The 13,072-nt window shown below is 47.5% G+C and overlaps 1 protein-coding gene across 8 annotated transcripts in view; it reads left to right on the top strand.

Annotated features, from left to right (window-relative positions):
• The window catches only part of NAV1 (neuron navigator 1), a 263,232-nt gene that overhangs the window by 231,499 nt on the left and 18,661 nt on the right, over positions 1–13,072 (top strand). For 5 of the 8 annotated variants that reach the window (XM_053393690.1, XM_053393695.1, XM_053393694.1 and 2 more), the window contains 12 exons: positions 432–729; positions 1,130–1,820; positions 2,648–3,103; positions 3,617–3,658; positions 4,962–5,110; positions 5,563–5,787; positions 6,646–6,698; positions 7,070–7,093; positions 7,224–7,301; positions 8,940–9,023; positions 9,198–9,309; positions 10,304–10,425. In XM_053393690.1, the coding sequence (XP_053249665.1) occupies positions 432–729; positions 1,130–1,820; positions 2,648–3,103; positions 3,617–3,658; positions 4,962–5,110; positions 5,563–5,787; positions 6,646–6,698; positions 7,070–7,093; positions 7,224–7,301; positions 8,940–9,023; positions 9,198–9,309; positions 10,304–10,425 (2,334 nt within the window). The remainder of the gene's footprint in view (positions 1–431; positions 730–1,129; positions 1,821–2,647; positions 3,104–3,616; positions 3,659–4,961; positions 5,111–5,562; positions 5,788–6,645; positions 6,699–7,069; positions 7,094–7,223; positions 7,302–8,939; positions 9,024–9,197; positions 9,310–10,303; positions 10,426–13,072) is intronic. The other 3 variants (XM_053393692.1, XM_053393693.1, XM_053393691.1) reach the window with 3 other exon arrangements.

Here is a 13,072-nt window from a genome sequence, read left to right as displayed (position 1 = left end):
AGCCCCCCAAAGCACTGAATGCCTATCCCCTTTTCTGCCTGCAGATGCAGGAGCGACCAGTGCCTTTGGAACTGAAGGACTGTTTTTTTCATCCCATTTGTTAACCTGGTGTAGTTGGGGGGCTATGATGAGGGGAGGGTCTATAACTCTATGGTAGAGCATATTCTATGCATTTCGGAAGGTCCCTGGTTCAGTTGCTGCCAGCTCCACTAAAAAAGAAAATACCCAGGTAGCAGAAGATGCAAAGGACTTTCCCCTGAGACCCTGTAGAACTTCCACCAAACAGAACAGACAGTTCTGGGCCAGATGGAGAAATAGCCAGGCCTGGTTTGAGGCAGCTTCCTATGTGTACACAGGAGGTTGGGGGAGTGTTTTGGGTGGCAAGGTTAAGGTACCAGCTAACAGAATCCTCTCTGCTGCTTGCCTTACAGCTGCGCACGGACTCTGAGAAGCGCTCACTGGCAGAGAGTGGGCTGAACTGGTACGGAGAGCCAGAAGAGAAGGCTCAGAAGAAGATGGACTATGACAGCGGGAGTCTGAAAATGGAGCACAGCTCTTCCAAATGGCGACGGGAGCGCTCGGAAAGCTGTGACGAGGCTCCTGCCAAAGGCGGAGATCTGAAAAAGCCAGTCAGTTTGGGTCCACCGGGCTCCTTGAAGAAGGGCAAGACTCCCCCTGTGGCAGTGACCTCTCCCATCACCCACACAGCCCAGACCCTCAAAGTGGCAGGTGAGGTTGGAACAGGAAGTGGAGTCCTAGTGTTAGCTGGGCAGGTTTGTGGCTGCAACCTCCACTTCCCTGCCTGTTTGCTTCCCATTCATCTTGAGAGTGCAGTCAAAGGTGCATGACTAAGTATAGGCCACAGAGAGAGAAGGGAGCCTGGAATGTACTCGTTACATCCTAGGGCTGCATCTCATCTCAGTAAGGTCTTTGATCATGTTCCCTGAAACAAAATCAGTACAATTTAGCTTGGGAGATGGTTGTACTGACACGTGCCCTGACATTGTGCTCATTTTGGTGCAGGGACTGGCTGTCCTGATTAAGTACCTTTTTGATAAGTTTCTTTTGGTCACCTAAGAAGCTGCGTGCACAAATGCCTTTTCTTCAAACTGAGTTATTTCTCCTGCAGGTAAACCTGAAGCAAAAGCAACAGACAAGAACAAGCTTTCTGTGAAGAATGCTAGCCTGCAGCGCTCATCGTCTGATGCTGGCCGAGATCGGATTTCAGATGCCAAGAAGCCTCCTTCTGGGCTGACCCGGACCACAACTTCCGGCTCTTTTGGCTACAAGAAGCCACCTCCTGCAACTGGCACTGCCACGGTGATGCAAGCTGGTGGCTCGGCCACCCTTGGTAAGATCCAGAAGACCTCTAGCATCCCAGTCAAGCCAGTCAATGGAAGGAAAACAAGCTTGGATGTCTCTAATGCTGGGGAGCCTGGCTTCATGGCCCCAGGGGCCCGCACCAACATCCAGTACCGGAGCCTGCCACGCCCTGCCAAATCTAGTTCCATGAGCGTGACTGGTGGGCGCAGTGGGCCACGGCCAGTGAGCAGCAGCATTGACCCCAGCCTGCTCAGCACAAAAGGGAGCATCAGTGTCTCGCGGCTGAAAGAGCCCTCTAAGATCGGCACAGGCCGGAGCACCCCAGTGCCAGTGAATCAGACGGACAGGGAGAAGGAGAAAGCTAAAGCCAAAGCTGTGGCCCTGGACTCTGACTGCGTCTCACTCAAGAGTATCGGCTCCCCTGAAAGCACCCCGAAGGCTCAAGGTGGACACCAGACTTCTGCTAAAGTGGCTGAGTTGCCACCAACTCCACTCAGGTAAGAAGCATTGTTGGTGTTGATTATAATATTGTGATTATGATTTAACAGGTAGAAGATAGGGTGCAGCAGAAGGGGAGAAACAACTCCATGGGAAACAGAGTGGGAAGTCGACAAAAATAAGAGAAAAGACAAAATTGTGTTTTGATTGTATATGTTGAAAATGTTGAAACTTAATAAAATATAATTGGGAGAAAAAAGAATTGTTGTCAGGGACTGGACTGAGGAGGAATGGTGGGAACCGCTCCCCCTTTTTCTGAACCTTCCCAAGGGCAGGAGGACAGTATTGATTTAGAACAGTGGTTTGCAGAGGTGCATAGTCCAAAGGGGAAAAGCTGGGTGAGGAGCAGCTAGAAGAGGAAACACCAGGAGAGAGACAACTGACATATTCAGTGTCCTTGGACAGCATTCATGACCCCCCTTTGACTAAGACTAGATGGGCTTGGAAAGAGATAGAACAGAAAGCACAACGACAACAAGCTCAGATTACCTGACGTTGGAGTGACATAGATTAATGGTGACGGAGGGGGTGAACCTTTACTGGGAGCAACACCATTTTTAGAGAGATATGTATTCCTTTGTCTCTCGCTGTGATTATTAGAGAACTTAACTGGTAAGAACACTCCTTTTGTTTGATCTGCTTATTTACTGCCACCGGGGGAGGGATCCGATTCCCCATAGCCTGACAATTGTGGGTGTTTCCTAGTAGGACTATTGCTGTGTTAAGAAATTTGTTAAACAAATAAATAAAAGGTATGATAAGAGCCATGCAAAGCTCCAAGTCTCTGCCCACAGTCGCCTTCTAACACCATGTTGCTTTCCTTCAGGTCAGCTGCCAAAAGCTACGTGAAAGCTCCTTCTCTGGCCAACCTGGACAAGGTGAACTCCAACAGTCTGGACCTCCCTCCCTCCAGCGAACACCAGATGCACGGTGGCAAACTGCACGAGCCCCATCCAGCTGCAGCAAACGTGGGCCCCCACCTCACATCGTGCTTCACGCCAAGCCCTGCTCCGGTCCTTAACATAAACTCTGCTAGCTTCTCCCAGGGCCTGGAGCTCATGGGAGGCTTCAGCATCCCCAAGGAATCCCGCATGTACCCCAAGCTCTCAGGGTTGCACAGGAGCATGGAGTCCTTGCAGATGCCTATGAGCCTGCACAGCCCCTTCTCTGCAGGCAATACAACTGCTCCCACCACTGCTCCCACCCCTCCCATTGTGGCTGCTGAGGAGGAACCCAGTGAGATGTCCTGGACGGGGAGCCCCAGGATCACACACCTGGACAGGTAGAAGAAAGTGGGGTAGCTTTTGTTTGATGGCATGATCCCCAGGCTAAAGGGGACGGGGCTTTTTTGGAAACCAGTCTAGGAATCTGGTTACATCTCTCACTTCTTGGTCCTGTTGCAAGATTGTATATAGGAAGGCTAGGCACAGCTTTCCCAACTATTGTATGTGGAGCACAAACTATCCTGGGAGCCGTTTGCTGTGAACAATTCCTCTGTGAAGCGATTCCTGTTCCCTGCAGTTAAAAGTATTGCAGAGCAACAAGGAAGGCTGTTGGGGAAGTGAAAGTAGAATTGCAGTGCAGTTGAAAAGCTTTATTCAAACTCCAGCATAATGTTGCAGTTCGTTGTTCTTGCCCATGGTGGAGTTCTAGCGAACTCCATGCTTCTAAACTAAGCCAGATAATGCTCTGCATTCCCAAAACTTCATAAACCAGTTCACCACCCATCAGATGCTACAGCTGGACTCCAGCAAATGATTAACAAATACTGTTGTGCTTGCTTCCCCTCCTGCAGCTCTAACCGTGATCGGAATACATTGCCCAAGAAGGGACTAAGGTAATCGTCCTTCTATGCCACCCCTCACTTTCCTGTTGCTATCAACTGATGGTCAAAGAAATTAGTGGGCATGGCATACAGTATGATGTTGCAGTAGACGAAACCTGCTTTTCACTGTGGTCATGCTAACACAAGATGACCAGTTGAAGAAATATCGATGTTCCTCGCAAACCAACACTATATGTTATTTTGAGCATGCTGTTTATCATCCTCTTAAACAGGGTACTTAATATTCTACATGCTACAGAGTAAGATCCCAAAGAAAATCAATTAACCATGGTGGTTCATAAAAGCAGCCCACCCTGTTTCTGTTCAAAGCAAACCAGTCTAGGGATCTGGTTACATCTCTCACTTCTTGGTCCTGTTGCAAGATTGTATATAGGAAGGCTAGGCACAGCTTTCCCAACTATTGTATGTGGAGCACAAACTATCCTGGGAGCCGTTTGCTGTGAACAATATTGAAGTTATTATTTATTTTTGTTTATAATGGCCGTTGTGGTGTCCTTTTTTTTTAAAAAAAGCACTTTATTATTGCGGTATGATGAATGTTCTGTATGCACAAGCATTTCAACTTGCCAGATGGAATGATCCTCTCTCTCCTCCCCCTGTGCACTTTTCTGGGCCCCCCCCCCTGAAAATGAAACAATTTCAGAAGTGTAGAGGAAGCCTTGTTGAGCAAGCAGAAGTCCTTGCACAGGGCTTCTTCTGGCAGGGCTCATTAGGTGAATCCTGTTTAAAGTCCTCAGTTAATAAATGATGTTCACCAGAATGAAATACTCTGCAGAACTTTATAGTATGGTAGCATTTGCTGTTAACTGGCCATGTTCTAGAGGGCATAATAAATTGGACAGTATATAAATGGCTTCCATTATATGGCTTCCATTGACTTTTTGTAGCTGTGTTCAAATACTTACGGGGTGAATGCATGCACTGAAGTCCAAGCCTGAACAGGTTTACTCTGAAGTAAGGCCCAAGATTTAATGAGACTTACCGTAATCCTAAACTAAATGTTCAAAGAGCTGTGGCCTTGGTTTATCTATTTTCTCTCATGTCCTTTGGAAAGAGTACCTTGGATGGCAATCTGCTTTTGAAAGATCTGATTACCTTGTTAGCACTGAGTAATCCACACTTTCTTAGCATCACCATTGCTATACATTTAAGTGCTCCTGAGCGAAATTTAGAATTTTGCTTACTATGACTCCAAGAATGAGTGATGTTAAGCCTAAGCCACCACAGTTGTTTTATGGCTACGAAATTCCTCCAGTCATCCTTGTTCTACTTCTCTCTCCCTTAATTTTGGCAGGTATCAAATCCAGTCCCAGGAAGAGGCCAAGGAGAGGCGGCACTCCCATACGATTGGAGGATTGCAGGAATCAGATGATCAGTCTGATCTGCCTTCCCCTCCTGCTCTCTCCATGCCATTGGTTGGAAAGACACCACTCACTAATATTGGTTAGTTTCTCTTGCCTTCTGTTTTCCTGCAGGGGGAACTTTTGGAGACAGGTGTTCTTAACCAGTTGAAGCTGATGCTGATCTATACTTTCTGAGATCCTTTCCCTTAATTTTCTTTCTTCTGAGATGGCACTGCCAGCTCACCTAAAACGGACTCCAAGGTCAGGGTCATGTCATCAGAGGATGTTAAGGGGTGGCCTGGTGCAAGTGTTTACATTTTACACAGGTGCAGATTGGTTTGTGCAAGGAATGGTGTACATTCAAAGATTCTACCCTTCTCTCTCTCTCTCCCTCTCTCCCTCTCTCTCTCTCTCTCTCTCTCTCTCTCTCTCTCTCTCTCTCTCCTGGCTGCCACCCGTGAGTCTAGTGAGCCCTCTGTTCCTACACCCCCATTCCTGCTTCAAGCAGCTCCATCTGACTAGCTTGTCCTCCCCTCCCTCCTTCTCCTGCAGTGACCCCCACGGCAGCCAACACCCCGAGGATCACCCGCTCCAACAGCATCCCCACCCACGACTCCACCTTCGAGCTGTACAATGCATCCCCCATGGGCAGCACCCTCTCCCTGGCAGACCGGCCCAAGGGCATGATCCGTTCGGGCTCCTTTCGCGACCCTGTGGATGATGGTGAGAGTCCTGCACCCAGCCAGGAGGACAAGAGTCTCCTCCACAGTAATAATGGTGAGAGGGATACGGTCGCGACAAATTCTGTCCGTCAGGTCTTCTCAAGTGCACACAGGTGTACTTGGCAGGTGGGCTGGCGCAGCTGTGGGAGCTGCTTCTTGCTTGCAGGGGAGCAAGATGACATGGCAGACCTGGGGACGGGAGGTGTGAGTGGGTGAGATTGGTACCTTTCAAGCATTGCTTTCTCCCTCCTTCGCTTCCAGCACCACCATAAACAGGATGTGGGAGGCAGGCACTCTGCCCATCGCCCAGTGCTAGCTTGCCATGGGGCAGAGACAGCCACACACCTTTTTAGGATGTGTGTCCACATTGCATCTGTATAAGAGACTTTAACATTACTCATAGCTGATGAAGCAGTATGCTACATATGGCAATATAGAAGGGCTAGTTCAGGTAGTGATAGAACTGATTTCCGTTGGGTTGCGGCAGGGAGCTCCCCCAGCCACTGTCTCCACCTTGCTGATTGTGTGCATGGTATTACTTCAAGTTCAGGGTTTTTATTGTTTCTGATGTTCTGCATTAAAACGTAGGTCTTCGTGCTGAAAACAAACATTGAACGCCTGTGCTAGCAAAATGTCTTCACATTACTCTAGGAATGTTGAGCCATGACTGGGATGGATGATCCACCCACGCAGGCAAGGAATCTTGCCCGTTTCTTCCAGGACCGAACTCTCTCCCGATCCCTCAGTTTTCTCGTGTTAACTGTTAAGAGAGCCTCACGTTGATTCTTGGTGTTGTGGTCCCGCTTCTTTGTGCACACCTGACCTCTAGGTTCTCCCCCTGCCCCATGTACACTGATGCCCCACAGTCAGGAAACGACCCCATGACACGTGTCTTCTCTCTTGTCTATTGCAGTTCACGGATCTGTGCTGTCCTTGGCGTCGAGTGCTTCCTCCACTTACTCCTCAGTAAGCTGTGCTCCCTTCATCAGCGGGCCTGCCCTGCCCTTTGCTTTCTCTGTGCTGCAATTCCGGCAGGCCATCCTTCCCTCTATTCCCCCAACCCTGGATGTTCCCCTGCTGCAGTTTTTTCGAGTGATGGGGTGCTGTGCCGCTCTTTCAGGGCTTTGCGTGTAACCATGTGGGGAGGGGGGGAGGTGTGGTACAAATAAGCTGTTGTCGTGTTGCCACAAGGAGTGTGGTGCATGTGGAAAGATTGCAGCGGAGGTGCTGGCTTCTCTGCATGGCTCCTCGCCTTTGCCTGTGAGTGCGCCACTGCTACTTATGCCCTAACCGCCTGCCTCTCTCTGTCTCTCCTCTGCCCCACCATGTGCTGCCAGGCTGAGGAGAGGATGCAGTCTGAGGTACAGTAAGATTCTCTCTCTCTCTCTGTCCTCCCTACGGCTGCTTTGCTCTTGACCCATTGGGGGAGAGCAAAAGGGTCTATCTTGCTCCCTGACTCCTCCCTATCTTTCTCTTTCTCCCTGATTGTAGCAAATCCGCAAACTGCGCCGTGAGTTGGAGTCTTCCCAGGAGAAAGTGGCCACGTTGACATCCCAGCTTTCAGCCAACGTGAGTTGCCTTGTGTTGTTAATCTGCCGCAAATGCTCCTCTCTCATAAACAAAATTTTGAACGATGCAATAAAAGTAGCATTCAAAAATACCAAAGGAAAATGGAAGGCTAAAATAGGGAAGGGGGGTGTGGGTCAAGGTGTTTCGACCAAATAAATAGTGAATACAAATATATAGTGTGATCACATTTTACATTTGCATATAGGGTGTTTTGTTTGGGGTTTTTTGTTTGTTATTTATATTACTTTTCGTATCTTTATTTTTATGTCTTATTATGATTTATGTGGAAATGGTTTCAGTTTGGTTGTGTGCTTTCTGAAGTGTTTTATTTATTGTTTGTGGCTTTTGTTACATTTGTAATTATGTAAACCTTTTCAAGTTGTAAGCCACCTCGAGCATGGTTTTTTTTAAGTACGGAAAAGTGGCATACAGATAAGATGATGATCTAGCTCAGTGGGTTAGAGCGTGGTGCTGATAATGCCAAGGTTGCAGGTTCGTTCCCCATATGGGACAGCTGCATATTCTTGCATTGCAGGGGGTTGGACTAGCTGATCCTCAGGGTCCCTTCCAACTATGCAATTCTAGGATTCTATATACACGGAAACATGTATACTCAAACCCTTGGAACTAGCCCTGCATGAGAATTCCCAGCCTTCCAGAGACTCTACCCAAGCAAGGCAGGGAGCTTAAACCCAGCTTTCTGTATTCAACATGGAATAGGAGCACCCTCTAGTGGATATTCAGTGTTTTGCTAGCTCAGTGTCTCTAAAACGTCTTGAGCTTGGGTCTTAGAATAAAGGAGGACGATAGATTGTATCTTTAATCTATCACAGTGGCAACTGCCTATTCCACTGCATAATGAGTAAATATTATTTCATGCAGTCATGTAAGCGCAGCCCCTTCCTGTGTACCAGAAGTCACTGGATCAGAGCCTAGGGGACTAATTCAAAGCTGCCATTAGAAAGGGGAATAGAATTAGAAACACCGATAGAAAACACCATTAGAACAAAGCTACAGCTTTCCCCGGATCAGAATGGGGCAGCCCAGTATGACTTAACAAACCTAACCTGAATCATTGAGGATCCTCTTGCTAAGGGGCACCCAACTACTCACATGTTTTGGTTGGTGTGTGGCTTTAGTATCCACCAGCCTCAAGACACTGTCCTCTCCTGAAACTTTGCCCCCTTCACTTCAAGTTCTACACACCTCCCCAACAGGGACCCACTCCACTGTGTTGAGAACAACTGTGTATTGAGTTGTAGTTTTAGAGACATCAGCCTTCTGCCATATATGTCTGCTGTAGAACCGCAATCCCTGATGGGAATAATGGGTTTAACTAGGAGCTCCCAGTATCTTTGCTGATAAGCAATTAAGAATCTACAGAGCTGCATTAATACGAGGCCAGATTATGTGTCTGTTCTGACGGGCAGTTGCTCTCCAAGTAGTGAAATATCATTCCCGTCATGCGCTGTGTGGTCTTTTTGTAAGTGCAACTGAATCCGTGCAAATGACCCACTTCATGCAGATCATATGCTCTGCCACTGACCTGTGGGTCCCTCTGATTCCTGTTTTCTTCATATGACTCTGTTCCTTGTACTGGCATGTGGGCATATCACCCCTTTTCAATTTCCTTTCCAGGCGAATTTAGTAGCAGCCTTTGAGCAGAGCCTCGTGAACATGACTTCCCGTCTCCGACATCTTGCAGAGACTGCGGAAGAGAAGGTGAGTTTGAGGCAGTTGGCAGGGTCCATGGCTGACCAAGGTGCTGAGGCCTGCCCTACGAAACGGCTTGCTGTTGTTTCCTTTCTCCCACCTCCCCCTAGCATAGGTTTGCACCAGAGCAGTTAGTAAAATACTAAAACGCAAGGCATTCATCAGTTATGCTTCACCTTCTAGGACACTGAGCTGGTGGACTTGAGGGAGACAATTGATTTCTTGAAGAAAAAGAACTCGGAAGCCCAAGCTGTTATCCAAGGGGCCCTGAATGGAACAGACATTACACCCAAAGGTGAGCGCAGCCTTCAACACACACTCTCCTGGTGGATCTTTGGATATGCAGCTGCCAAATAGTGGATTAGTAACAGGATTGGTTACTTTTCCTGCTAGGAGCAAGGGAGGGAGCGGTTAGACATTGTGGTGTGGTGCTTGGATAAAATGCACTTTCACTGGAGCCAGTTGGAACACACACACTTTTACTGCTCCTTTAATATTTGAAGGGAGGTAAAGCAAGCAGCAGCCAGACAGACGTAGGGCAGTACTGTGTAGGTTCTATGCCCAACTTCCTCTTTCTCCTTCCCAGACATGGAACCCTTAGTAATGAGAGTGTGAGAGAGATGGGGAAGCCTCATGCTTTCAGTCTCCATAATGTCACAATGACTGTACTTGTGTGTGGCTTCCTCTTCCTTTGTTCTGAAATTGGAGCTCCTGGTTCTGTAGATGGGAGCAGCCATCGTTACCATTGTGCTAATGGGAAAAACAGTACAGTGGTAAAGGCAGCTAAGAGTTATACCTCTCTTGCTGCCTTCTGGCATTGCACTGATGGGATGAAATTCCAGGGGAGTGGAAGGATGGGGGAATGGAGTCATGGTGGTCCTGAACACTAGAAACTCCTGAGTATTTATTGACAAGACTGGACGAGCATGCCCAAGACAAGAGACCAAGCCATCATCAAATCTGAATACATGCAGCTCCTCATCTTTCCTTATAGTCCCCTGATCTTGCCTGTCCCCAGATGCTGCCCCTATGTGCTCCTTTCCCTACTATTCCCACTTCCTTGGGCCCTGCCTGACCTTAGATAAAAATGTTAAGATTTGATTTGAAGTCTAGCCTGGGAACAAAGTACAGAAAATACCTTTTTTTTTTTTTTTTGGCTAGCTATGTTTGGAATTGATGCTAAAAACAGAGAGGTGGTAGCTGATTACCTGGCTGCCTGTAAGAGCTGCCAGTCTGTCCACAGCTTTTGAATGCATCTCTCCCTCCTTCCCTTCCCTGTGACTCTCCAGAGCTGCGTATCAAGAGGCAGAACTCGTCAGACAGTATATCCAGTCTGAATAGCATCACCAGCCATTCTAGCATTGGCAGTGGCAAGGATGCAGATGCCAAGAAGAAGAAAAAGAAGAGCTGGGTAGGTCAAGGAGAAGGGGAAGTAGTGGTGGGATCTACGTGGGGGTGAAACCCTGTTGTGTGTCTTGTCACAGTAGCTAGTATAATGGCAACTGGGGTTTCAGAGCTACTTGGCTCATGGAAGTACTATTGACTACTTACAGCAGATTTCTCTGCGAAAGAAACTAGCTTGCATCTTTGTTGCTCTTGAGGCCCAGTGGGAATATGCTTTAGCTCCCAAGGTAGATCCATTGGTAAGTGATAGGCGTCACTCATGAGGCCCATTAGACTTAATCATGGTATGGATGGGGTAGCCTAAAAGGGAGGCAGGGAGGCTAACCTAGCAGTGATGGGATCACTAAAAAGAAAGAAAGCTGAGTTGTTGTTTTATATTATTATTATTATTATTATTACTACTACTACTACTACTACTACTACTACTACTACAACACCACATGGACTTAAAATGTTTCCAGCATGCTTCAAGTTAAATGTCCTCTTTCCCAGGCATGCAAACACCCCTCCAGTCTGAATAGCCTTAAAGCATTGGGTGTTTTTGTGCTCTCTTTCCAGCTGCCTATTTGGAGTCAGGAATGAGACCAGAGGAAGCTTCCAAGTTTTTAAGGCTCCGCTTAAAAATATTGGCCAGTGGGATGGGGAGTAATTTGACCTGAACCTTATTAGGAACATTTTAAGGTGCATATTAAATTATAATAATAAAGGTTTCAACTTTTAAAATTAATATTGCCTCACAGCTGGTTTTGCATGGCAAGTTTATGACTTGTGCAGCTGATGTTACTCTTCCTTTCCATTTACGCTAATCTTGCTGCCCTGCCTTTCCCCACTGCTCCCTAAAGCAGAGAGAGGCCACTCGCGCCCAACTCTCAGCTCAGTAGGTGTGCCGTCCTCTTAGGAAGGCTGGTGTAGAAGATTGTCCCAGTTTCTCTGTACTGCCTTGAGCCCCCACCCCGTCTCCGCAGCTTGTTACAGGCAGGGAACCTGAGCTGAACGCATGATTAAGTCTTGCTGTGTTCTTTTTCCCCCCTTTCTTCCTTCAATGCTGACCCCCAACCCCTTTTTTTCCAGGTGTATGAGGTAAGCTTGGAACTCCCTTCCCCACCCCCACCCCTCCCTTTCACCAGTCCTTTCCCTGTGTCTTACTCCTGACTGGTCACTCCATTGTGTTGGGGACAGCACAGCACTCGTGGAACTAACCATCCCATTTGCTCTCGCACTTGCGCTGCCAAGCCACACAGGAGGGGCCACTGCACTGGTGCTGCGGCAGGGGTGGGGCGGGGAGTTTCACGCCCCTTTTTGACATGGCTCTGAATCTATACCTAATGCTGCTCAGTCTTAACAGCTCTCCTAAAGGTCTAGAAAGTCACTGGGAAAAGGGGTTCCAAGAGTGGATTTTTTAGGTACTCAAGTGGAGCAGTTTAATAATAATTCATAGTATCCTACCAATGCAGCAGTTTGGCTCTGTCCTGTACCTCAACACTTAAGGGAGAGGTGTGGGGTTTTTTAAAATTCCTGTCCCTCAAATATTTATTTGGTAACTGCAGGCTGTACGTACCGTCATCCTCCACACTCAATTGTTGCAAGAGGAGGACACATATCATAAGAATATTGATGAATGTGTTTTAGTATCATCATTTCCCATGCTGGGGAATTGTCTATTTTTTTTTCCTTTGCAAATCGAGCAGTTTGTCTTTTTGCTTCTGTCAAGAGAACCTTCCAAATTCAGGAACTGTTGTTTGCAGACATTGTTTGTGCCATAATGCAATCTGTTCCACCCTGAGAACTTGTTGAAGAGTGTGGTATACATCCCTTACAATTAAATAAATTAATGAATTAATGAATCCACACTCAGCTGTGGCTGTGGCTTCCAAATCCAGTATAAACTTTGTTTGCATTTCTTTGTCTGTCTAGAGCAGACAAGGTTTCGTTGGGCCATAAATTCCCAGCATCCCTGATCACTGGCCCTGCATGCTGAGAGTCCTAACAGCTTCTGGGGTCGGGGATACAGATTCCCCATCTGTGTTCTAGAATTGCCCTCCTTAACAGCACACTCCTTTGCATGCACATCTGTTCAAAAGTAAGCCTCACTGAACTCAGTGGGTCCTACTCCCAGGTAAGTGTGTACAGGACTGCAGCCTAAGTGGCCCAGATGATGAGATTCAGTGGAGCATGACACCCACCCACCCACCAATTTCTGCCACACCATCTCATAGCCACCGCAGGTCAGAGCAAGTCAGAGAGCTGGAAGATAGAAAGTGATTTCTCACATGTACAACATGACAAGTGTTCTTTGAAGCCACCTGTAAGGGTAGCAGAGGTTCAAGCTCTGAGACAGCTCCAGTCCCCTGGCCTCTTGTGTGCCCTCAGACTGGCTTGTGAGGTGGGTGGTTGGGAGGGAGATAGAAAAACCCAGTTCCAATAGTGCCTCCACCCATTACAGTGGCTATTCTCCCTGCTACTGTCTCAATACATGTGTGGATTGATGCCTGTTTTGTGTGCATGTTGCATGCTCCGCCTGAGCATTGTTGGGATCACAAGTTGACTATTCCTCTCAAGAGCAAAGCACAAGGCTGTGTTGGTCTTGACTCATTTCTCTGGCTTCTTCCTTTTCTGCAATATTGATTTAACCATTACATGTTAGAAGAAGAAGG

This window comes from Podarcis raffonei, chromosome 6, assembly GCF_027172205.1.
Source record: "Podarcis raffonei isolate rPodRaf1 chromosome 6, rPodRaf1.pri, whole genome shotgun sequence".
NCBI classification, from domain to species: domain Eukaryota; kingdom Metazoa; phylum Chordata; class Lepidosauria; order Squamata; family Lacertidae; genus Podarcis; species Podarcis raffonei.
This window is presented reverse-complemented; position numbering and strand designations above follow the sequence as displayed.